Raw genomic sequence first — 27480 nt, forward strand, 5'->3', positions numbered from 1 at the left:
TGGTTGGTCTTTTTTTATTCGAATCTCGAAATTCAACCCTTGATAAATCTGCCCCTAAGTATTAACAAAAATTTGAAAAATCAATTTTCGTACCAAATGGGCACTTACTCATTTACATGTCCTAATAAACATTTTTTAATAGCATGGATACAGCTGATTAATTTAGAGCCATAAAACAAAGCCTGTTTTAATTTTTTTTTTTATCATTGTGAATAGAATTCACAGAAGACGCTCTAAACAGACACTTCCGGATAAGCAATGTTGAAATTAACTGGTAAAGAGGTCCTGTTGGAAACATTATATGCAAAAGGTACCTAGAGAAATAGGATAGGAACCATGTGAAAGCAGAACCACTGATACCAAGGTAAGTGCAATGGCTGATTGTATCCCATCTAGCTGCTGATAAATGGGTAAATTGTAGCTGTAAAAAGATATATGGGCTTACCTTGGTTGGTTTGGGTGACTACAATAGAGTAACTTAATGGGGCTCATTTATCAACACCGGGCAAATTTGCCCATGGGCAGCAACCAATCAGATTGCTGCATTCATTGTTCTACTTGCAGCTGGTTTCAAAAAGCTAATCACTGATTGGTTGCTATGTGTAACTGCCCATGGGCAAATTTGCCCAGTGTTGACAAATGAGCCCCAATTTCTTTATTAGTAAATTAACATCTAAATGACTCATTGTGAAACACACAGTGCGGCTTTTTTCATGCACATGCACGGCACAACTTTTTCAGCGCATGCTCACCGAGAGTTTAGGCTAAGGCCACACTAGGCGATAGCGCCGCGATTTGACTCGCGGCGACTTTTCGCGGCGACTTTTAAGCCGCAATCGCTGGGGAAACTTTTGCGCTGGCGTCTATGGGGAATCGCGAAAAATCACCAGCGTAAAAACACACGCGGCGATCTTTTCTCTACTGTCGCTCGAAATTGCCTCGCTAGGCGATTTCGAGCGACAATAGAAAAAAGATCGCCGCGTGTGTTTTTACGCTGGCGATTCCCCATAGACGCCAGCGCAAAAGTTTCCCCAGCGATTGCGGCTTAAAAGTCGCGGCGAAAAGTCGCCGCGAGTCAAATCGCGGCGCTATCGCCTAGTGTGGCCTTAGCCTTAGACGTCACATGGGGGCCCCTGGGGACTGTCAGGAGGGCCGGCCCCTTTGTTTTGCAGACCCGGTGGGCCCCAAGGCTCCAGTCCGACCCTTCTGATACAGCATGTCACTTTCCACACTATTTTTCCTATTTTATTTTTAATGACTAGCACACAACTGCCAAAACATTTTATGGCATGTTTTAATGCAGAGCAGAATTGAATAAGTGACAAGGAGCTGTTTAACGCTAATGGCTTATACACATAGGCATTTTTTCATGATTGACTGGTGGTGGAGTCAAAGGTTTGATAGCATTGAAGAGCATGAGCTAATCCACTTTGTTCTATCTGTTTGTACCCAGGAGTTGTCAAGTCTGTGTTTTGGTGATGTCGCTATTTATCACAGCATGCTCTAGTTTTGGAACACAAAGAGAATATAAAATAATATTTTTGTAACTTGCATTTTCAAAAAAAAAATATAAATGAAATAATTTCCTTTAGATATATTTAAATGCATTTGAACAAAGCGACTGTGGGTAAAACTCCTATGGGTTATATGACATGCATGGATAGGAATACAAGTAGCCATTGCACACCCTTAACCTCTCCAATTGCGATTAGCCCGGTGCACAATGATAGAGATTTGGCAACTTCAAAATGCGTAGCATAAGAGAATCCAATAGCACACAGAGCAGCTCTGTGTGCCATTGAAATCTCTGATTCTAAATGACATGCATGGCACATGTACAAAAAAACTTCAGACGCTCCTGTATACAGATATTTTGAAAATGTCATAATGGTGTAATTATGCCTGATTTGGATGGATTCTGTTGGCATTTTCAGATGCTTTGTTGCTCAGTGGAGAAGCAACTTCCCTCAGGCAACAAAGTGCTTTATGTGCCACTTGTACAGTGAAAGCCATTGCACTTGTTGTGTTAAATCCATTTAATGCAGCTTTTCTGCGCAATACAAAACATTTTTCCAAGTCTATAGTTTTGAATTGCCATTTCAGCAAAGCTTGAAACTTGGAACAGTCACAGAAGCAAAAGTTTTGCATACCACCATGTTTTGGTGGATATATTGGTGCATGACATGGCAGTCACATACAATGACCTGTCTCCACCAAATCCTGGTTACTCACATTATTAATTGAAAGCTGGTTGAGAGATGGCTTCAGAGTTCCCCTGCATCAATAGGCTTAACTGAGTTAAATTTAGAACAGGAGGCAGGATTGAGGCACATAGAAGCTTGTGTTGAATGATCCCTATTGTCTTCTCCTGTAGACTTTTTGTATTCTCTATAGCAAGACCAGGCTGTATATATTAACTGTATTGGCGGGGAGAAAAGCTGAACCAAATTACACAGAATAGGATTGATGAGCCCTAAATTTCCAATAAGTGTGAATAAGGGATAATGCTTTCTACATATATGGGTGATTAAGAAGGGTTATTTATTAAAGGTCGAGTTGTGTTTTTCTGAAACATTTTAGTTTTTCGAAGGTAATTTCACTAAAATCTCAAATTTTTTGGGATACATTTTTTTTAAAGATTTATTATGCCCCAAACCTGCAAAAAGCCTGAATCCGAAAATACTCCAGCTAAAACCTGTTGAGTCATTGGATGTTTTTTGACTTCATGATTTTTGTTTTTTTTTTACAGTGGTTTTCGCTCAAAAACTTGATAGATTCAAGGTATTTAAGGTTTTTTTTTTTTTTAGCTTATAACTCGATCAATTTGAGTATTCCAGTTTTCTCCCCCTGATTGCATGCAATCAAGTTTTTTACATTCAGGGTTTTTTTTTTTTTTTTTTTTTTATAAATAAGTAAACATTCAAATTGTGAGTTTATTTGTGGTAGAAAAAAACCTCACAAACTTGACCATTCATAAATAACCCCCTAAATTGTAGACTGTTCCCCTGCATTGCCTTAGCCAAATTAAGAGTAAGAATGTATCAATCCTCCTACGGGTTACCGAAATCCCGATGGGAATACTTTAAACCATACAAATGAAGAGAGCACTCAAGGAGCAGTAAATTGTTCTGGCTGTGTTGTTATTCAAGATTACTATTTACACAACAGGTTTTGGGCCTTTCTCAAGTGAGAAAGGGCATGTAAGTCCCAAAACATGTTGTGTAAATAAGTAGTCTTAAGTAGTCTTGAATAATAACACAACCACAGCAGTTTACTGCTCTTGAGTGCTCTCCTCAATTGTATGGTTTAAAATAACCCCCTAAATATTGATTGATGAAAATTTGTGTGGGGACTAGAAATATCACTCAATGCAATAATCTTGCAGATAATTATGTACTCGAACATACAACCAAATATCTCAGGGGCTATAGGTTATATGAACATTGTTCTTTAATAATAATAATAATAATAATAATAATAATAATAATAATATTAAAGCATTATGAAGACACAATCACTAACAGTGATGGACACTCTTATTAAACAAACTTTTCATCAAACTCTTCATCAGTGAATTTCAGTACTCTGACTGTACTGAACATTCCTCAACTGCATGGAACAATCTTTGCCAATCTTTACTGTGGATTTGAAGGTTACCCATTACCAGTTACTGCTATTTACCAGTTACTGCTATTAACCACTATTAACATAAGTTTAAATAGCTCCTATGGCTATCCATTTGTTGCATTCTAGTGGAAAGATGGCTGAAATAACTTGAGTGAACATTAAGGTTAGACCGAATCCAGGATTCGGATTAGGATTCTGCAGTTTTGGCTTTTGGTTTTGGCCTTTTTCAGCAGGATTCAGTTGAATCCAAGTGCCTGGCTGAACTGAATCCGAATCCAAAAAATCACATCACTTTTCATCACACAAACGAGAAGTCAAATTTTTTTTACCCAGGTGGATCTCTTTCCCCCCTTCGTTTCCCTAATTTATATAAGCAAATTAGGGCTCGGATTCAATTTGGCATTCGGCCAAATCTTTCACAAAGGAGTCGCTCGAATCCTAAAATAGTGGATTAGTCACATCCCTAGTGAATGAGACTAAAATGGTAAAACATTAGACATTCTGGTCAAAATTTTATGTTTATAAAATATTTAAAAGGGTGTAAGTAGAGAATTTCATGAAATATGGCTGATTTTGCTATTTGGAATGTTAGTGTTGGTAGAGCCTTTTATACCTCCATAACCCGCTGTCTGGTAGTAGATGCTGGAACTGTACATCATGCATATCCAAATGTTACTTGTCCATTATCCAACTATTCCATATATTTACAAACACGTATAGAAGTCGTTATCTGGAAACCCGTTATCCATAAAGCTCCAAATTATGGGATGGCCATGTCCCATAGACTCTATATTTATTCAAATAATTCACTTTTTTTAATATGATTTTCTTTTTCTCTGTAATATTAAAACAGTACCTTGTGCTCGATCCCATATAAAATATAATTACTCCTTTTTGGAGGCAAAATAATCTTATTTGGTTTAATTCATATTTAAATGATTTTCTTAGTAGACTTAAGGCATGGAAATCCAAATTACCGAAAGCCTCCTTATCTGGAAAACGCCAGGTCCGAGCATTCTGAATAAACGGTCCCATGCACCTGTATCATAATCTTTCATGTATAGAGTCCTGACATGTTATTATCATTCACTTCAAGCTCTTTCCCAGAGGAGATTCTAAGGTCCCTATCACATTCACGTAACAGAAGCAATAGGGTCATTCAGATAATCCTTGGATATTAACACTTGCTCTTGCTCTCTTTGAACTGTACAATACTGTGATTCATAGTGCACCATCCAATACCTTAATCCACAGCAAATCTAATAGTTATTTACCCTTGGCAGTTTCCATCAAACAGGAATTTGTACAGATGTTTCTCTGGCACTCTGAAATAACACATCAACTGCTGAAATATCTGAGTAATAGTTCTGTAAAAATCATTGATTCGTGGCATCTGGGCACAGTTGGGCTTATTATTCTTAGTGTGTAAGCAAGGAAAAGTAATGTGTTCTGTTGTGAGATTTCTGGAGAACTCCATGATGCCTGCATCAAGCATAAACCCCAGATCTGTAATTTTAACATTTAATAAGTCTGACTTTAAAACTATTCAAAAGAAATCCCCTTTCCTTGCCTTACAGCTGGGAAGATGACGCAGTGTCAACCCATAGCCATAATTTGACAGGTGAAAGTGCCAGAAAGCAGCCCGCTCCTATTAGAATCAGCCTTGGCAGCTGTAATGAGAAATTTCTAATGCTCTTGCCCACTGAGACACGATGCTGCATCGGTTTAGATTTTTTTTCTTACTGATGCTAACAAAGGAGTATATTTACCAACAATAAGGATTAAATTCCATCCGTTAAATGCCCCCTCTGGTCATGTTTTACTGTGCAGTCTCTTGTATCACCTAGGAACTATGAGCAGTATTTATCACAATATTTTATCCTACCGAATTGCAGTGATGAGACTAGGTGAGAGTAGTCAGGCAGAGGCACTTTATTTGGAACAGAGGTACTCAAGAACATTGGAAACACAAAAGGTAAGTTATTTTACAGAAAGACAATGGCTGATGTTGTTTCGCCATGCCGTCTTCTATTCTGGAAAAGGGTTGTGTAATTTCTTCTTTTGTATATCGACCTCAGCTGTTAATGTAAACAGGTATGGATCTCATATCTGGAAATACCTTATCCAGAAAGCGCTAAATTATGGGAAGGCCATTTCCTATAGAGTCCATTTTAAGCTAATCATTTATTTTTTTAAAACTATTTCCTTTTTCTTTTTAATAATAAAACAATACTGTGTATTTGACCAGAACTAATCTGCAGAAATCCATATTGGTGGCAAAACAATTTTATGGATTAATTGTGTCCCAAGCATTCCAGATAATATATCCCATACCTGTAGGCAGGGCAGCATCAGGGGGGACAGGGGGGAGAGTTGTAGGGGGCCCGAGGGTAAGGGGGGCCTGGCCACGCCACACTTACTTGATTAGCCGAGCCCCCCATCTTTCTGAGAGCTGCTAACTTTGGGAAGGCATGGACGTTTAAGGGGCCCTGGCCACCAATTTTCTTGTAACGTGGGGGGAGCCCTGGCCACCAATTTTTTTTTTCTCATGTGGGGTCCTAGCCACCAATATTTTTTAATGGGGGGGCCCCTGGCCACAAATGTTTTTTTTTTTTATGGGGGGCCCTGACCACCAATATCTTTATTTTTTATTAACATGTGGGAACCCTAGCCACCAATTTTTTTTCTGGTTTTTTTACTATGTGGTGGAGGGCGGACCTGTGGGGTGGGGAGGGCGGACATTTAGGTAGGGTTAGCGCTGGGCGCAGCCCAGGGGGCCCAGGAAATTTTGTCGTATGGGGCCCTGTGATTTCTGTTGGTGGTCCTGCCTGTAGGGTCAAAAAAGAGACAGCCCGATGGCAAGAGTGATATTTTGTATACTGTTCATTAAGGCAGGTTACAGCACAGTTCATGGTCACTCAGTTACTGGGCTACTTTCCCTGTAATTGTTTCTGCTGTTTGTAACCCGTACAATGTAATATTGGTTTATAATCATATATATATTCTTATTTCTCCTTGTGTACCATCTCATAATGTTCCATATTACTGTTCCTTTAGTAACCTTTCTCTATAATTTCTTCTATTCCTTCATTTATCACATCCAGTCAAGTTCATTTGCTCTTTTACCTCTTATTTTCCTCTCTAAACATTCCTCATCATATAACGCAGCAGAGCTATATTTTTTACTGTGCAGATGAAGTACATAAATGATACATAAATTCAAGCCTGGCTAAGCACCTGCTTTGCCTATTACAGAACTAAGCAAGCCATTAATATCTTGTGTCCCTGCTGTTTTTCTGCTGCAGGAAATATTTCTCTGCTTTCGTCCTCCATTGACTCCAAAGTGAGAAGAATATTCCAATTCCAAGCTCTCTAAATCAGATCTGTAAAATAGCAGATAATTCCCTATATGGGGAAAACAAGGGGGTCCTATAACAATAGGGAAAGCTTAGACGCAACAATATTGTACAGCTGTAATCTGTATTCAAAATGTGGCTTCTCTCCATGCTTGCAGAAGCCCAATGGAGGTAGGAACTGACGTGAATGATGAACAATTTCTGTAAAGTGCTGATGACTAACTTGTGAGAAAACAGGGTCTTATGCTTATGTTCAACAATATATATATATATATATATATATATATATATATATATATATATATATATATATATATATATACATACATACATACATACATATTGGGATCAGGTTTTCTTGGTGATTTACACAACACTCATTTTCACTAACACCTTTTCTACAGACAGTAAGGAAATAAGGACTGCCCTGATTAATAGATGAAAAATTGTTTGATCGACCTTGGTGATTTACGTATGGTAAAGGACCTCAAACAAGCAGAAACCCCCCACTTGGTTGAGTGCATTGAACAAACTTGCCTGCTATAGATGTACTGGTTGTCTCACTTGTGGTGGGATGGCACATGGATCTGTATTCAGTCACCCACACTATTACATGATTAGATGTAGACTGTCACGTTTAAGCTCTTTAGTGTAGATGCATGCTTGACAAAGGGGTACAACCCCGAAACGTTGCACAACTGCAAATAAGTACACAAGAGTTTGTACCTGCTTGAACTAGCCTTGAGTGCCAGTGAATCCTTTGGAATTGTTTGTCTGGGTGGGTGCCAATCCCTCCATCACTGTGCACCAGGCAAACCATCAAAGAAGGCCAGGGTGTATGCGAGCGGTGCCATATATTCTACATGGCAGGAGCAGCCCTGACTACTAGTTGTACATCATATGTCCAAAAGTGTGTTTTGTTTGGTTTCCTCTATGCCCTAGTTAATTATATTGCATACAATACATAAATGTACGCTTTCTTTAAAGGAATTGTTCAGTATAAAAATAAAAACTGATTAAATGGATAGGCTGTGCAAAATAAAAAATGTTTTCAATATAGTCCATTACTCCAAAATGTAATCTATAAAGGCTGGAGTGAATGGATGTCTAACATCACAGCCAGAACACTATTTCAATTTCTATTTAACTCCTAGTCGTAGCATTCGCAGCAAGCATTCAGTAAACCTCATTCAGTTCAGTCCTTGTGGTATCTGAGGGTGTCTACCAGTTAGTGAGAGGCATACTCTGAATAGATAGGTGGCTCTTAAACAGCCAGAGAGGCATAATTTCTGTACCTCCTGCAATTATCTGTCTGACAGGCAGCCCTTACATTTGCAGCCACATTAGAAGAATGGTAATATCCCAGCTAGTCATAGAAAGTACAGAAATAGTACAACATTAACATTTGCAGAGTCATTTAATATGTAACACTTTATGTCATCCCAATATGAATGCTGTGTGGTTTGATTTCTTGTCATTTTCAAGCCCCACAGCCAAGTGTCTAATGATTGCATTTTCAAGTAGTTTGATGCTAAAACTCTAGGATGTGTAAAGAGGCAAGCACAGGCTGGACATACGGCCTGGTAGTTCTTAGTTCCTCAATGAATAAATCTGAATGTAATGTACTGCACTCACTATTCCATATGTAATATAATCATTTTAGAAAGAATGCAAATCCCTCAACCAGCCTTCTGAATATTAGTTAATAATTTATTTGCTGTTTGAAAGCTTTCAATCACCTGATACATATAATAAAAAATGCAGAACTTCTGTAATGGAAGGACACAGTGATGTTAAAGGAGACCTAAAGCTTAACTAAATAGGCTAGAAATGCTGCACGTTATGTTTTGGGCTTCTGTACCAGCCCAAGGCAACCACAGGATTTTAGTAGGGAAGATTTGTCCATCGAAAGCAGCCCCAGTAGCTCCCCATCTTCTTTTTTGTTGATTCACTGCACATGCTCTGTAAGACAGCGCAGAAACCAGTGCAACTAGCATTGGAATTTAATAATTAGCCTTGTAGCATTAGCTTATGAGGCCAACCTCATTTTCTGCTTGATAATTTGCAACAATCCCTAAGCTTATCTTCTCAACAGCTGCTCAGATCCCAATGTGAGTGTCGCAGACACTTTCCAAGATGGTGACCCCCTGTGACAATTGTGATGTTCTGGATCATTGCTGCTACTGAGAAGCTGAAAGTTTACACTGGTGCAATACATTCAGCATATAAAGTATGGCATTTTTAGCCATAATCATTTTTAGGGTTTAGTTCTCCTTTAAATGCTCTGTGTTGAGGATGTCTGAACATGCCCTCTTAGCACAGCAGCTGTGTTCCACTGTGGATCATGAGATACATTTTTAGTCTAAAGAAAATTCCTTAAGATTTCTCTTAACATTTGTATTTTTATACACTTTGAGGATTTATTTTCAGCACAACAATTTTTCTTTTTTAATGTATTGCCTATTTCTTTAAAAACAGAATTAATAAGTATCTTGAGTTATGTAGTATGTTGGGAGGCCAAGCCTCCTTGCAATTCTTCAAACATAGTTTCACATACATCCAATAAAAAATCCAGTAATTAACATTTCTTGAATGTATTCTTTTTTTTCTTACCTCCCGAAAGCCATTCTTTGTGTATTGCAGGATCTTCAGATCATAGTTTGATCTTTGTCCTTTGCTATTGAATTCCATGTGGCCAGTGAGACCTTCCAACTCTACCTGTGCAGGAGAGAGAGAATCACAGAAACCCACTGGCAATGCCAAGCTTCCTTTTTCTGAACTTACACACTGACTGATCAGCTAAGAAACACAGCTTCATATTTACATTTATTTCCTTCAGGCTATGTACTTTATGAAATATAATCATACAGTGTTGCTCTAGGATATCATTATGTCATTTGCTAACATTTCACTGTGGGCCAGCCACTCATAGCATAAGGCATAATGGGGATTCTGTCACAGGAAAACTATTTGTTTTTTTCATTTTATTTCTAAGTAATTTTTTTAAATGCATCAGCTAATTGCACTCCCCAAGCAGAATCCTGTATTGATATCCAGAGCAAACAGATTTTTTTTTTTAGTTTTAATTTTGAAACTAGACACAGTTTCGTTTCCCAGGTGCCCTCCGTAATGTGACTTTTGCTCTCATAAACTTAAGTCAGTATTTACTGCTGTACTGCAAGCTGGAATGATATCACCTCCCTTTCCCTCAGCAGCCTATAAACAAAACAATGGAAAGTTAACAATATAACAACCCCCTGACACCTGCATTGCTAAAAATGGCATTCAATAGTAAAAGACCCGAGTCTGGCTATGACTCATCCGGTTACATTGAGTAAAAGAAACAATAGCTCATCTGAAACCTATTCCATTGTGAAGTGCCGGGTACATTCTACAAGCATGGGATCAGGCACAATGGCTTGAGATGGCTGCCTACACACCAACATTAAAATGACTCCATAAAAATCATGAAACAATCCCTTTGAAGAGTATAAGAAAAGGTGAACGTTAGATATTTCTCACCATTCTCAAGTAGTTCATGAGGCTTGTGCCATGTTGCCAGATTTGGGAAGAACCACAAGACAGAGACTTTACTCCAATCTCCTGACTCCGGTTTAGTTCTTGTACTGCACTCACTATTCCATAAACTGCATCAAAAAGCAAAGCAGATGAAAGCTGTAGAGAGAGAAGAACAACAGATAAGTGTTAAGATTGTCCTATCAACTGCAGAATTAATATGAACATATAAAGCTCTATGTCTATTGGCACATGTAAGGGTCCAACTTTCTATACAGACTGATCTTTTATTGGACCTGTACATATATTGAGCCTTTCACCCAAGAACCAAATAGGGCCATGTACTGTATATGGTATTTTTCTTAGAACCAAACATCTTGCCCTGGTTTGAACCACCACTTGGCTAGCTGAGCTCACATATTTGGCATTCTCGTTTAACATGTGTGACAAAGAGCTATGTCCCAATAGGCTGCCTGTATATGATGGGAGGTATATAGCACCCAGCCTGAGGTATTGGCTCCTTTAAATCTCCAGGGTAAGACAGGTTAGGACCCTGGAGCAAGGATATAGTTCAGTATGCTGCCCAATTAGTCCGCAGGTGGGGCTGTTTTAAGGGAGCCTGGCGGGGAGTGGGTGTGTGTTGTACTGGGAGTCAGAGAGAACCTCTGAACACACGCTGTGAAGTGTTTTGTGAAACAAACTGTGTGTTTGACTGCAACTCCAAATGGCAAATGTTTGTTACCACCGCAAGGAACTTTCCTATGGACTGTAACACTGCAAACCGGTGAGGTTTACATTATTATTTGACTGTTTAGCACGGAAATTGTGCCTGTTTAAGTTGTCCGGTTTGAACAATAAAACCCCAGGCAGGAGCCTGTTTCACTTTTGTTGCAAACCTAAGCCTCCTGTCTCCTCTGTAAGAACTGTTTTACCTGAGCCCTACCGGCTGCTTTGAGCTATTCCCCACAAATGGTGTTTCGGATGCGGGCAACAGAGAGACAGTGAGCATAATAGGACAACCATTGTTAAAAGGGCAGTGCTATCTGCTGCAGACTGTGGGAGTTGTAGTTCAACAACATGGAGGAACTTGTGTTGCAGCTGGCCAAAGTCAATGCTAGTCAGCAGGAGGCAAATGCTGCCCAGCAAGAGACCAATACCATCCAGAGGCAGAGTATGGCCACCCAGCAAGAGACTAATTGTTTGCTTGCAGCTCAACTGACAGCATTAGCAAAGGCGGTTGAGGCTGATCGACAACTCTTGACGGATGTGGTACAGCAGATGATTGCACTGGGGTCCAATGTGTCGAGTGGGGCCCCTAACACAGATAGCTCCATTAAGGCCAGTCGTTTTCTGCAAAAGATGACGCCACATGATGATGTTGAGGCATATCTGCATACTTTTGAAAGGACTGCCGAGAGGGAGTCTTGGCCCAAGTCCCAGTGGGCAGGTCTGGTAGCGCCTTTTCTGACTGGGGATTCGCAAAAGGCATACTTTGATTTGACCATAGCCGATGCCAAAGACTATGACAAGTTAAAAACGGAGATACTCCACCGCTTGGGTGTCACCTCAGCCGTGCGAGCTCAACGGGTGCACAAGTGGTCATACCAGCAAGAGAGGTCTCCCCGTGCCCAGATGTATGACTTAATTCATCTTGTGAAAAAGTGGCTGCAGCCAGAATCTCTGTCAGCTCCTCAAGTCGTGGAAAGGGTCACTATGGATCGCTTTCTGAGAGCTCTTCCGCCATCCTTGAGGAGATGGGTGAGTCATGCAGATCCCCAGACAGCCGATCACCTGGTGGAAATGGTGGAACGTTATATTGCCGCTGAGGACAACTTAGGATCGTTTCCACAACACCGCAAGCCAGCCACAAAACATCCATCTGCAAGGTCCCCAGGAAAAGCCAGTGATTCGTTGCCTCAGGATACTGGGGCTGACCAAAAGGCTATAGAATGGTCTAAAGGAGCTGACAAAACTCAGCTGTCCCCTCCAACCAAGGGTCGAGGCCAAGTGCAATGCTGGCGATGTAATGAGTGGGGTCATGTTGCTGCCAGGTGCCCACTACCTGCAGAGCCCATGGATTGTCACTCGGCTCAGCAGGTGTCGTTGTTTGCTCACCCTGCGTGCACCGCAGACACTGACTTGCATATGGCGGTGGTAAAGGTGGGTGGAAAGTCTGTTCAAGCTCTGTTGGATTCCGGGAGCTTAGTCACAATGGTGCACGCCAGTTTGGTAAGCCCAGACCAAGTTAATGAACGTAATCTTGGGGTGCTCTGTATTCATGGAGACTGTAAAAGTTATCCCACTGCTATAGTGACATTTGAAACTGTTACTGGTACTGCATGTCATGAAGTGGGTGTTTCCTCTGTTTTGATGCATAGTGTAATTTTGGGACGAGACTTTCCCCTCTTTTGGAAGCTCTGGGGAAAGGAAGGTTCTCCACAGGGGTCTGAGAAAGGGATTCCTAAGGATGCACCAGGGGTTTGTAAACCTAACTCAGAGGTAGTAACTGAAGGGGAGACCATGCTTGAAGCAGATAATTTTCCCCTAGAGGTACTAGCAGGTGAAACAGAGTTGCCCTTGGAGCCCTCCGAAGCATCCGATATGCCAGACTTGGAGGTCTCTCGGGTTAACTTTGGAACAGCCCAAATAAGGGACCCTACCCTGAATAGGGCCTGGGAAAATGTTAAGGTAATTAATGGTGAACCTCAGGAACCTGGGGCTGAGAGTGTATTCCCTCATTTTTCTGTCAGTCAAGATTTACTGTATCGGGTTGACAAAGTCCAAGGGGGGGTGGTAGAGCAGTTGTTAGTGCCCCAGCCCTATAGGCGAATGGTCTTGGACCTGGCCCACACTCACCCCCTGGGTGGTCACCTACGTCAGGAGAAAACCCAACAGCGAATTTTACAAAGGTTTTATTGGCCCGGTATATTTGCGGAGGTGAAGGGGTATTGTGACTCTTGCCCAGAATGCCAACTGTCTGCCCCGGTACCTCACTTCCGTAGCCCTCTAGTGCCATTGCCTATCATTGAGGTCCCATTTGAAAGAATTGCAATGGACTTGGTAGGGCCACTGGTTAAGTCAGCTCGGGGCCATCAGTATATTCTCGTAATTATGGATTATGCTACGCGGTATCCTGAGGCAGTCCCTTTAAGAAACACAGCCTCCAAAAATATTGCTAAAGAGCTGTTCTATATGTTTACCCGCACTGGCATTCCTAAAGAAGTCCTCACAGACCAGGGTACACCCTTTATGTCTCGGGTTATGAAGGAACTATGTAAGCTCTTGAAAATTAAACAGTTAAGAACTTCTGTTTATCACCCCCAGACTGATGGGTTGGTAGAGCGCTTTAACAAAACCCTGAAAAACATGTTAAAGAAGGTGGTAGATAAGGATGGGAGGGATTGGGACTGTCTCCTGCCATACCTTATGTTCGCCATTAGAGAGGTGCCCCAGTCATCCACAGGTTTTTCGCCCTTTGAGCTATTGTATGGTCGTCATCCCAGGGGTCTCTTGGATGTAGCAAAAGAGACCTGGGAGCAAGAGGTAACACCCCATAAGAGTGTGGTGGAACATGTTACCCTCATGCAGGATAGAATTGCTGCAGTCATGCCCATAGTCAGGGAACACATGCAGCAAGCACAGAAGGCCCAGAGTCGGGTTTACAACCGTTCAGCTAAGGTTCGAACTTTCAACCCTGGGGACCGAGTATTGGTTCTTGTCCCAACAGTTGAGAGCAAGTTCCTGGCTAAGTGGCAGGGCCCGTATGAAATAATCGAGAAAATAGGTGAGGTGAACTATAAAGTTTACCAACCAAATAAAAGGAAGAAAGAACAGCTTTACCACGTAAACTTAATAAAACCCTGGAAGGACAGAGAAGTCCTCACGGCTATAATTCAACCCCTTCCTCCTACCCAGGACGGTATACAAAAGGTGAAAATAGCTGAAACCTTGTCAGAGCCACAAAAGCAAGAAGTCAGGGAGTTTCTGCAAAGAAACACTGAGGTGTTTTCTGACATACCAGGTTGTACAAATTTGATAAAACATGATGTCATTACTGATCCTCAGGTTCAGGTCCGCCTTAAGCCCTATCGGATCCCAGAGGCCCGTAGACAGGCAGTCGACGAGGAAGTGCAGAGGATGCTGGATTTGGGGGTAATTGAGAAGTCTGTAAGTGAGTGGAATAGTCCCATTGTGCTTGTTCCTAAACCAGATGGGTCTATACGATTTTGCAATGACTTCAGGAAGGTAAATGAAGTCTCAAAGTTTGATGCTTACCCTATGCCAAGGGTTGACGAGTTGATTGAACGACTAGGTCCTGCTAGGTACATAACAACTCTTGACCTAACTAGAGGGTATTGGCAGGTACCAATGTCAGAAACAGCTAGGGAGAAAACAGCCTTTTCTACCCCACAAGGGCTCTTCCAGTATGTTCGTATGCCATTTGGCCTCCAGGGGGCCCCAGCCACGTTTCAAAGAATGATGGACCAAATTCTTAGACCTCATCAACATTTTGCCTCTGCTTATTTGGATGACGTGGTCATTTTTAGCAGGGATTGGCAAAGTCACCTCCCCAGAGTACAGGCCGTCCTAAATTCCATTAGAGAAGCAGGCCTGACGGCAAATCCCAAGAAATGTGCCCTAGGTTTGGAAGAAGCCCGTTATCTGGGGTACACTATAGGGAGAGGTGTTATCAAGCCTCAAGTGAACAAGGTGGAGGCAATTAAAGACTGGCCCCAGCCACTCACTAAAAAGCAGGTTCGTACTTTTCTTGGTATGGTGGGCTATTATCGTAGGTTCATTCCAAATTTTGCAAGCAGGGCTGCTCCTTTGACCGACCTGACCAAAGGGAAAGGGTCCACAATGATTAAGTGGGGTCCAGAGGCAGAGGAGGCATTCCATGATTTGAAAGTGGTTTTATGCCAAGATCCAGTGTTGGTCGCACCAGACTTCAAAGAGAAATTTGTTGTGCAAACTGATGCCTCTGGTGTTGGATTAGGTGCGGTATTGTCACAGTTAGTTGGGGAAGAAGAGCATCCAGTGGTCTACTTGAGCAGGAAGTTGACCCCTGCAGAAAAAAATTATAGTATTGTTGAGCGGGAGTGCTTAGCAATTAAATGGGCACTGGAAGCTTTGCGGTACTACCTTCTGGGCCGCCAGTTTGTGCTCATTACGGACCACTCTCCCTTAACCTGGATGTCACAGGCAAAAGAAAGAAATGCAAGGGTCACACGTTGGTTCCTTTCCTTGCAGAATTTCAATTTTACAGTGGAACACCGAGCAGGCAAACTGCAAGGTAATGCAGATGCCTTGTCAAGGGTCCACTGTATGGTGGCTAATGGTGTCCGAAACCCCGGGTTCGAACAGAGGGGGGAGGTATGTGACAAAGAGCTATGTCCCAATAGGCTGCCTGTATATGATGGGAGGTATATAGCACCCAGCCTGAGGTATTGGCTCCTTTAAATCTCCAGGGTAAGACAGGTTAGGACCCTGGAGCAAGGATATAGTTCAGTATGCTGCCCAATTAGTCCGCAGGTGGGGCTGTTTTAAGGGAGCCTGGCGGGGAGTGGGTGTGTGTTGTACTGGGAGTCAGAGAGAACCTCTGAACACACGCTGTGAAGTGTTTTGTGAAACAAACTGTGTGTTTGACTGCAACTCCAAATGGCAAATGTTTGTTACCACCGCAAGGAACTTTCCTATGGACTGTAACACTGCAAACCGGTGAGGTTTACATTATTATTTGACTGTTTAGCACGGAAATTGTGCCTGTTTAAGTTGTCCGGTTTGAACAATAAAACCCCAGGCAGGAGCCTGTTTCACTTTTGTTGCAAACCTAAGCCTCCTGTCTCCTCTGTAAGAACTGTTTTACCTGAGCCCTACCGGCTGCTTTGAGCTATTCCCCACACATGTTACTAAAAATTTAATGTTAAATGTTAAAAAATGTTTGGCCAACTTTAGTACAGTAATGTATGGAAATAAATAAAATAAACACAATCAATATGGGTAATATAACTACAGAGGCTAAAGCCTGCCAATAAAAGACAAACAACATGTATAGCAAAATTAAGAAAAAAAGAGTTAAGAATAAAGAACAAGGGAGGGAGATAGAGAGCCAAGGTAAGTACACTGGGTAATCCCTCAATTAAGACCATATGTTAAGCACCAAAATGTAGTATAACTCTTTTACAGAGCAACCAGTCTGTATCATATACATTGATTGGATGTTAGAGTAATTGAATACCATGACCTTGAATGTCTTCATGCATATAAGCAAAGTGTTAACAGATGATTCTGTATTTTGCATGTGCAAAATTGAGAAATCTAGAGACTGAAAAAAACTAAAAATATACATTCCTCTAATACGCTCCAATAATGTTTGGATGGGTCCCTGTGAGCGGTATCACATAACCACGAGGCAGCCAAATAAACTGTGCAGATGGATATGGAAATAATCGCATTCAACAGCACAAACATTTAATTACAAACATCTGTTTTTTCCTAAATTACTCAATCAGTAGCAGAACCAGTGTAAGTGTTAACCTTATGCAGTCTCTGCAGCAGGAGAACTGGGACTAAACCAGTAAAAACTATTTTATTTCCCAGTACTTGGGTCTCTTATGGATTGCATGCATGTTAAAGTGAACCTGTCATCATTTTTATATAACCATTGGTTTCTTTGTCAAACGTCACCTACACATTGTGCTATTCGTTTTGAGAAACAGAATTACAACTGCTGTTTATTTGAGTGACCTATAGACCTCTAGGTTTATATGTTTATAGCAAAACTCCCAATGGTTTGGTTTCTGGAGGAAGTCCCCAATGATCGACTCCAACAGGTCTAAAGCATGAAGGAAACATGAATATCTTCAAACCAACTTGGAACACTTTGGGATATAATTGGGCATGGTAAGGTTCAACTGGGGAGCATGGTCAAATGTGGGTATTCACATTTTGGGGGGAAAGTATTGATGTCTTAGCAACTCCTACAATTTACTTAACTGACCTCAATATTTAATAATTTGCCAACAATTACCCTAGATGTAATCTGGCACGCTTAAAATTGCCTTCCATTTTCCTATTCTCTACATTGTATCTTGGTTAATTAATTGATTTAATAAATCATATTGTTCCCTGACCAGATACTTTTGCAATTCCTATCATCCCCTGTAATCCTCCCCTGGCTGTGGTTTAAGGGCTAATCGATGGTGGGAGATGGAGTCCAGTACTAGTATTATGGTTTAAGGGCTAGTCGATGGTGGGAGTGGAAGTGTTGTTTTGAAAAACCAAATCTACTTTGTGTGAATCTGTTCAATTCACGTCATAGTTGCATGTTAGTTAATGTTGGGTTAATGAGTTTTTGTTCGTTTTGTTGGGTTGTGATCAGCACGCCTGTATATTAGCAATTGACAAACATATCGGCACAAAAATATTAGCAATTTTTGATGTGAAAATTGAAAAACGTACTGTGTGAGTATATATATATATATATATATATATATATATATATATATATATTGTAGGTAATAGTGATGGGCGAATAAATTCGGCAGGCATGGATTTGAGGCAACATTCGCAAAACTGCTTGAGGCAACATTCGCAAAAACGCTTTTTGGACACCTATTGACTTTAATGCGTTTGGACAAAATAGTTGCACGTTTAAAAATTGGCAATTGCGTCAAAATTGTCGCGTGTCAAAATTATTTTGATGTCCATTGACTTCAATTAATTTCACAAATTTTTCGCTGTTTCACTAAAGATTCGCCCATCAAAAGTAGGTTATAATTATTAGGATTGACCAACAATTATATTTGAAAACTATCTGATTAATGACTTCCTCATATAAATGGGGATATTGGCCAAGGATTAGAAGGGACCTTCAATTTGAATCAGTAAGATTTGATTACCCACATTTGTACCACATAGCACCGTATTTGACAGAATGGGCTTGGGCCAGTCAGTTATCCCAAAATATTGACCTGTGTGACCACTGAGGAATTTGTGGAGCTGGTAACAGCTGCTAAATTGCTTGGGAAAAATGTTTAACTCTTGAGTCTTTATAACTAAAATGCTGTGCTGCATCTTAATATTAAAATACATATACATAACTAATATTAGTCACATGCTTGTGCCGCTCCATGCTTGAAAGTATATGAATGAGTTTTGCTATTCCCTACAAACTTAGCTTGCGTTACTTAGCTTTTTAATCAGCAGTTCTACAGTTAGGAATTTCAGCAATGTGGTTGCTATGGTCCAAATTACCCTAGGAACCATGCATTGATTTGAAAAAGAGACTGGAATATAAATAGAAAGATGAGTAATAAAAAGTAGCAATAACAATAAATCTGTAGCCTTACAGAGCATTTGTTTTTAGATGGGGGTCAGTGACCCCCATTTGAAAGCTGGAAAGAGTCAGAAGAAGCAGGCAAATAATTTAAAAACTATGAAAAAGAAAAAATGAAGACCAGTTGAAAAGTTCCTAAGAATTTGCCATTCTATAACTACCGTATATACTCGAGTATAAGCCAAGTTTTTCAGCCCCCAAAATATGCTGAAAAACTCTACCTCGGGTCAAGCACAAAAACGGTCACCGACATCTAAGAATAGTCGCCGGCGTCTAAGAATTAGTCGCCGGCGTCCAAGAATAGTCACCGGCGTCCAAGAATAGTCTCCAAGATTATTCGTCGGCATCCAAGAATGGTCACCGGCATCCAAAAACGAGACGCCGGCACCTCCAATGGGAGCAGAAACCATCAATTTTTTGATTGAAACTTACCAGAAGCTGCTGCATTTCTCACCCTCGGCTTATACTCGAGTCAATAAGCTTTCCCAGTTTTTGGAGGTAAAATTAGGTACCTCGGCTTATACTCGGGACGGCTTATACTCGAGTATATACAGTTATATAATAATAGTTAACTTACCACTTTAAGGATGCTGTGTTAATTTGGTTTGGTAAAAATAAGCAATGATTCTATTTTGGGTAGTCTTGGCCAAAGATCCATTATTCTTTGGATGATCATATTTAAATATACATAAATATCCTAACAAATCTCAGAATAACCTAATGCCTTTGTGTTTTACAGAGCATTTATAAAAGAACATTTATTGTGGTTACATTTATAAAAAAAAAAAAAAAAAAGTAATGTTTTCCCTTTAATATGCTTACACCTTTTTGGCATGTGTGCTAGAGAACACTCTTGCACATAGTTTAAGAAGAACAATCATGAAATAAACAGCAATGAGCTTCTAAAATTACTGAACTGTAATTGAATTTTGCACCAGAGCTGCCACATAATGCCTAGCTAATGTTCTCAGTATCTATATTATGGATTCTAATAAAGGGGACATAAATATTCTGTAGTAGTATTGCTGCACCCCAATGTTAGCTCCAAGCATACTCTGACATATTATCAAGACTTAAATCCTGCTGGTAGCTGCAGGCTAAAATTGCACTGCGGTTTCACAGTAACAGATTATAGCAACAGACGATGCACTGGCAGAGATGATTCTTATTGGAGAATCCTCTTGCATCTCTAATTAAGTCTTGAGATGATTCTGGAGAGCTAGAGAGTACAAATAGGTACATTTCATGGGAGTTTTTTTCCCCTTAAGACTAAAATTTACACTGACCTGACAGGTGCACTTCTTTGTTGTCTCTGATAAATAATATATTAATAGACAAGCACTTTTTATTTTTCATTCATTATGAGCAGTTATTGATTTATATTTATACAGTTAATATAGTGTTAATTAAATTAATTATATGAATTAGCTGTAGGGCAAAATGCTCTCACTCTCTAATCTATTGCATGCAACTGTTGCATTAGCCAATGTTTCCAGTTTTCATCATCAAACACCTCCAAATTATTGGAATCTTTTTTAAATATCTATGTGCCTACCAAGCAAATAGAAATTACGAAAAGGTCATCTCCCATAGACTCCATTTTATCCAAATAATCCAGATTTTTAAAAATGATTTCCTTTTTTTCCAGTAATAATAAAACAGTTCATTTTATTGATCCAAGCTAAGATATAATCAATCCTTTTTGAAGCCAAAACCAGCCTACCAGTGTTTATTTAAGGTTTAAATGATTTTCTAGTAGACTTAAGGTATGAAGATCAAAGTTACGGAAAGATCCCTTAACCAGAAAGCCCCAGGTCCCAAGCATTCTAGATAACAGGTCCCATACTTCCTTTGTCAGGACAGGACAAGATTAGGGGGCAGAATTTCTAAGGGTCGAAGTGAATTCGAAGTGAATATTCGAATTGAAAAACTTCGAATTTCAAAGTATTTTTTGGGTACTTCGACCAACGAATAGGCCAAATTCGTCTTCTATTCTAAGTGAAAATGCTTCGACTATTCGACCATTCGATAATCGAAGTACTGTCTCTTTAAAAATCTTCGACACTTTGCCACCTTAAACCTGCTAAATTGCTATGTTAGCCTATGGGGACCCGCTAGAACATATAGCCAACATTTGACTAAGTCTTTAGAAGTCGAAGTGAAATCGTACTATCGTACGATTAAATTGTTCGGATCGTTCGATTCGAAGTGCGATCGTACGATCGTAGTATGATCATAGTACGATTGTACGATGTTAAAAATCGTAAAAAAGTTTTTTGCACTTCGAAATTCGACCCTTGATAAATCTGCCCCTAGGAGTCTCTTAATGTACCACTCCCACTGCTTCATGTATTGCTCTTCTTGCTTTATGTTTATGAATTTATTATTCACTGTTATATCACTTATTTTAAGGAGCAGTAACATGGACAACATCCCTTACATTTTTAAACAGTTTCACAGATGGGATAATCACATTGTTTTGATCATTTCTTGTTCATGCTTTAATCATGGCTTCTGAGATCATGGTTTCATAATCCCATTGTGCTTTAATGAAGAGACATAGATCAAGGTTGAGAATATTAAATTATATACCAAGGCTAGCCCAACAATGGTTTAACATGCAAGGTTGGCTGAACCAAGCAAATAATATTTTATTAGGTTTGTGTTTATTTTCAAATAAAACTGAAAATTTCTTTCTCAAAAGTTTTTCTCTGATGATGAGCTTGTTCCTAAATAAGGAACATATTGTTATCATGATGTGAATGTGTAGTCCACATGAAATAAACTGGACATGTAGTGCTAACAAAAATAATGTTGCTGAAGGAAAGAGAAATGTAGATTTTGGAATATTGTTTGAGTTTGATGAAATGGTAACAAATCCTTAACTGGCCAACTGACTTCAATATTACAATATTTTATATATAGACATAGATACATATATATATCCATATATGGATATATATATACATACAGTATATGGATATATATATGTGACTTGTTTTTACCCATCTTAACTGTTTAATTTTTTTGGATCAGCACTCCCTGGTTGTTGTAAAAAGCGCTGCCTGGAGTTATTTTGAAACCCACAGATTCCCATTAATATGGGACATTTATTTGGCATGTTAAGACATTCTCTACTATTTTAAAGGCTGTTTGCATTCCATAGGGCTGCCCCCTCACTTAACCAGAAATCCTCTCTAACACTGCTTCTTGTTAATGCTGATTTACATAAATGCCACTGGCAAGGACTTTTGCCTCATTTGTGTTACCTTAGATCAGAGATTTCAAACATGAAAAAAATGAATTCAAACCGCAGTAATGTCTCATCTATGAGAAGACATGAATTTCAAGACCTCAGTGAATGAACTGTTGATTCTAAATATAAATTATACACAAGGTAAATGTTGTATTGAACTGGGGAAAAATTATTTTCATTGTAAACACATCTGACTTGAGAATTTCAAGAAATTCTAATAAATAGAATGAACATCTGTTAAATGAATTAGACTATGTGCCCTGCTAATTTCTTGAGTGGCCAGGCCACAAAATCGCCGCATTACTTTCTGCAGAAACAAACTTGCCTGCACAATTATTTTGTTATATAAGGTGGCATTTTGGATGCATGGTGAACTTCTCAACATGACTAAATAGAAAATATTACTGAGTGTCAGTTATAACAATATTCAGTTATAAAGTACACACCTATCCACCTTCACTTTTTTTATCTGCAAATTAAATATTGTTGGTATTATACAAGTGAATGATTACAAATATCATACATTTCATTCCTTAAATTAATGGACACAAATTGTATTAGGAAGTAGCTATATAAATAAAAAATAATAAATTAAAATATAATTAAATAATATATTAAATAATATTAATACTCGGACCTGTGCTAATGGGTTCATTGCTGGTAAACCAAGATGTTTAAATGAATTAAGGAACATTCCTTCAATCCAATTGATGGGCATGTACTGTGGATTCCGGTGCATATTTACGAATGTTGACCCTAGACTGGAATGTGGAAATGGGTGGGAGACTAAAGGTCTGCTGTATGTGATGTACTGTATCACTATGCATTAAAGCTCACTAAATGAGTATAACTCATGCTTTAGTTCAGAGTGCCAGAAATGTGTAAAATACTTTATTTGCTTAAAGGAACATGATACCCCCCCTCTTCAACACTGATTAAATGAATATATATTGTGCTGAACATACATTTTGCTTATTGTTTTAATTAGGAAATGATTATTGTTATTATGTATTGCATTACACAGGACAAAATCTGAAACTGAAACTAAAGTCACATTCTACTTCCTGACTTGAGCAATGAACATACAGAGGCTTCTCATTGGACCAGGGATTTGTTTTGATTGTGCTTGTATGAGTCATGAAGTAGAACGTTACTTTACATTCAGTTTCAGATTTTGCACTGTTTAGTTAAAAAAAACAAAAACCATACACATTTCTAAAATAATGGCCAATATGTATGTTCAGCACAAGCTCTATTCAATGAACCAATGTTTAAAAGGTTGGATACTGCCTGTTGGATACATGACTATACCTAAATGTACTTAGAAAGTGTCTGAGAGGTCAAAGTGATATTGCAGGGATATCATGCACTGATAGCCTTGCAATAATAACACTATGATAAAGAGATAAGACATTTTGTGCTTTTTAGGGTAACACTTTCTTCATATTTGGAACTTAGTGCAACTAACACGGGGTTTGCAGCTTTCCACTGCACTAGAGAAAAGTCTATATCTGTACCAAAATGTAATATATTTATATCACTGATAGGAATAACTGGGTGTCATCTTGCTGTGACTACATTCATACTTGTTGATACTTACAGCAGGACCAGTGAAAGGGCTGTGATCACAGTTCTCCTCCCAGGATTGCTGAAGCGTGTGGGCAAATTCTTTGAAGTAGCTGTGTGATTTATTGAACATGGAAAAACTTAAGATATTCACTCGTTCATCCAATGGGGTCTCAAAGCGTTGCAATGCAAATTCCTGCATAGTAAACCAAGGCGAGAAGACAAATAGTAGGGTTAATTACTACTTCTGGTGCCATTCATTATCCATTCATTATAACAGTTGCTTAGCAAACTTTACAATGATGTTTTACAAAGATTAGTCAAGAGAATGCAAACACAAGGACTATGAACATTTATGAACACAAGTGCAAGTCTACAAGAGCTAAAATGACACTATTTATTAAGGGTACTTGCATCCAAACATGCTATGCGTCTGTTCATTCAACCCACCCCCATGTGGTAGTAACTCTAGTACCATCAGTGCATTGATGATAGGCAGCACCAGATTTGCTCCCTAAGAATTAACAACTATGAAAGTTTAGCTGCAACCTACATCCTATTCATGAATAAACACTCATAATATGGCTTTCATTTAGACAAACTGGAAACAATTTCTGTGTGAACTTTGCACACTGCACTTGCAGCCAGAAATCATTGTTATACTGTACTAACTTTAACTGATTAAACCTGAGTATACTATTTACTTAGCAGATAACTAAAGCCAGTGGCGTAACTAGATATTACTGGGCCCCACAGCAAATTATTTTTCAGGCCCCCAAAATTTTTAGCAGTTGACTTGTTTTACCAATATTTATTGAAACTGTATATGAATTAGGGCCTCGTGGGGCCCCTATACCTCCTGGGCCCCCCTGCAGGCGCAGGGTCTGCTTCCTCTATAGTTATGCCCCTGACTAAAGCTTAACTAAAGACGTAGGCTAGAAATTTTGTACATTATGTTTTGGGCTTCTGTATCAGCCCAAGGCAACCACAACCCTTTAGCAGTAAAGATCTGTGCCTCTAAAGATGCTCCAGTAGCTCCCCATCTTCTTTTCTGCTGATTCACTGCACATACTCTGAGTTACTGAGCTTAGGGGCCGACTCCAAATATAGAATATATATAATATAAGGCTGATTAGTAATTATCACAGATAATTACTTCATGGCAGCACAGAAACCAGTGCAACTAGCATCAGAATTTCATAATCAGCCCTGGAGCATCAGCTTTTATTATAGACCAACATCATTTTCTGCTTGATAATTTGTGACAACCCCTAAGCTTAGTTTCTGAAGAGCTGCTCAGAGCCCACTGAGCATGTGAGTGTAGCTGACACTTTCCAAGATGGTGACCCCCTGTGACAGTTTTGAAATTCTGGATCAATGCTGCTATTGAGAAGCTGAAACTTTAGGCTGGTGCAATAAGAGCATTATATAAAATATGGCATTTTTTAGGCATATTCATTTTTTAAGGGAGAACCATATGTTAAACTGTGGTAACAGACATCAAGTAAACGCAATTAAATAAATCATGCTAGCTATGGGAAATAAAGTGAGCAGAATGCAGATTTTTCATTTAGCTGGAAAAGTAACTTTCTATAATTGCCATATTGATCCTGGATAAAAATCACAAATCTGTGGCTGTAAAAATGTGACATGCATGCCCAAAGTACTTAAAATTTGTGGTAAAAATTTATGCTTAAAATTGGCGCACTTCACTTATTTTTTTAGAAGAGGCAGAATTGCAGGAGCACACAATGAAGTAATGGAGGTCACACATTGATGAAAGTATCATTGTGTCATTGTGCACACTTCATTGTGTCCATTTCGGAGCCCCATCAATCTAGGTTGTGACTCCTTATATATTGTTTTTCTTTCTTTCTAAATCTTTCTGAAATTTTGTGTCACTCCATTTCTGAATAACTTAAAAAATGTAATATAACAAAATTGAAATGGGATTTGCAAAGCTCTGTGTTTCCCAGTGTGGCCAATATTTAAAATGTATAATTTCATGGAGATGTGTATCGATCAATAAAACCCATAGCAGAAGAATAGCTGAATTTTCAATGCACCACAAAAGAAAATTGCACTCTTTATATTGCAAGGCCAGAAATGCCCTTTATGGTAAGCTGACCCAAAATAATTTTTTTTTTGGAAAGAACACATTCTGATGAATTCAAAATGAGTACATATTTCTTTCTACTCCAAGCTATATAATAAGACAGTAGAATGTCTCTCAAATAGATTACATAAAACATAGTGTTTCTAGGTGCACCAGTCCTTCATTTTGAGGAACGTATATCTATATAATACACAAAAGCTATGAATATCTTGTAAATTATATCCTTATAAACGGTGAGTTCTGATGTCATCAGTTATAAACGGTGAGTTCTGATGTCATTTCTGTCACATGACTCACTGAAATTTGTGTATTATAATAAATAAAGTACCCCCAGTTGTAAAATATGAGGATATTAGAAGTTTCCTCGGAGTTCCATGACCTGTATAAAAACACTCGACCTTCGGCCTCGTGTTTTTATATGGTCATGAAACTCTTCGGTAACTTATAATATCCTTATATTTTACAAGAGGGGGTACTTTATTCACTATATGCAGCAACAAAATAGCTGGGCTCTCATCAAATGCACTTTATTGTTATATTATTTGGTATATTTTCTTTTGATCTAGTAGCAAAAATAGCTTCCCAAAAACATCCATTTTTTTGTCATGTCTATTGGTCCTTCTAGTTTTTTCCACTTTTTTAGTTTCCTAGGTCCAGCCAATTGATACATTTTTCTCCGAGCAATTCCCAAGCAATAACCTTACATTATGCTGAGCATAATCTGTGGCTGCTGCTATTTATTTTCTTGTTGCTATTCCATAGTCTTTTCAGAGACTCTGAACTCCTTGACTTTTTTTTAATATTGTCCTCTTCATTGCATTTAATGAAAACTGCAATTTATTCATCTTGTTTTCTCTCATTTTTCCATTTTCGTCTTGCAGAATTCTTGATTGCTACTAATTATATTCTTCATTGTGCTGACCAAGAACACCTGGCCTAGACTATTGCTTTTAGTTTATGCAATCAGATAGGATAGGTTGATATACTTTGGACATTGTGCCTTCATTGTTATTCACAATGTTCTCATCACATCTTAGAGCTATTAAGGTACTGTCATTACCTACACAGAGAAACCACACAGACACTAATTCACTTACACACCTGCATAACACACATATGTATGGACAAATAAACCTCTGCTTGTTCAAGTATCAATACACAGACTTAAAGGCATAGGGGCAAATTCACTAAGATTCGTAGTTGCGCCAGGCGTAACTTCGCCGCACTTCGCCACACTTCGCCAGGCGTAGTTTCACCAGCGTTGCTCAAATTCACTAAAATCCGAAGTTGCGCTCAGGGGTAGCGTATCGTAGTGTTGATTCGCGAAGCTATGTTACGCTAGCGATGGTTAATTTGCATACGGCGCCAAATTCAAATTTCAATGGAGGAATACATACAATCACTACAAATGCCTGGGAAACCTTCAAAACATCAAATAAAATTTTTTTTTTGCCCTACACATGTGCCCACTGTATAGTTAAGTTGCCATGAGTTAGGAAATGTAGGGGGGGAAGGAGGGGAGCCCCCCAAATTTTTTTGATCTTTTTCGGCCTATCACCCATAATATAGAAAAAACGCCAGCGTTTTTTGGGACTTAGAAAAAATTTGAACTTTTTTTGAAGCAATCCCTATCTACTCTATTGCGCTTCGCCTGGTCTGAGGTGGCGAAGGAAGTCTAGCGTAAAAGGTAGCGTTCAGTACAATG

The 27480-nt window shown here is 39.2% G+C and overlaps 1 protein-coding gene across 3 annotated transcripts in view; it reads right to left on the minus strand.

Annotated features, from left to right (window-relative positions):
• The window catches only part of grik4.L (glutamate receptor, ionotropic, kainate 4 L homeolog), a 344981-nt gene that overhangs the window by 69361 nt on the left and 248140 nt on the right, over positions 1 to 27480 (minus strand). For all 3 annotated transcript variants that reach the window (XM_041569223.1, XM_018225767.2, XM_041569222.1), the window contains exons 9-11: positions 23694 to 23855; positions 10506 to 10658; positions 9597 to 9701 (exon numbers count right to left, since the gene is read on the minus strand). In XM_041569223.1, the coding sequence (XP_041425157.1) occupies positions 9597 to 9701; positions 10506 to 10658; positions 23694 to 23855 (420 nt within the window). The remainder of the gene's footprint in view (positions 1 to 9596; positions 9702 to 10505; positions 10659 to 23693; positions 23856 to 27480) is intronic.

This window comes from Xenopus laevis, chromosome 7L (genome assembly GCF_017654675.1).
Source record: "Xenopus laevis strain J_2021 chromosome 7L, Xenopus_laevis_v10.1, whole genome shotgun sequence".
Classification (NCBI taxonomy): Eukaryota; Metazoa; Chordata; class Amphibia; order Anura; family Pipidae; genus Xenopus; species Xenopus laevis.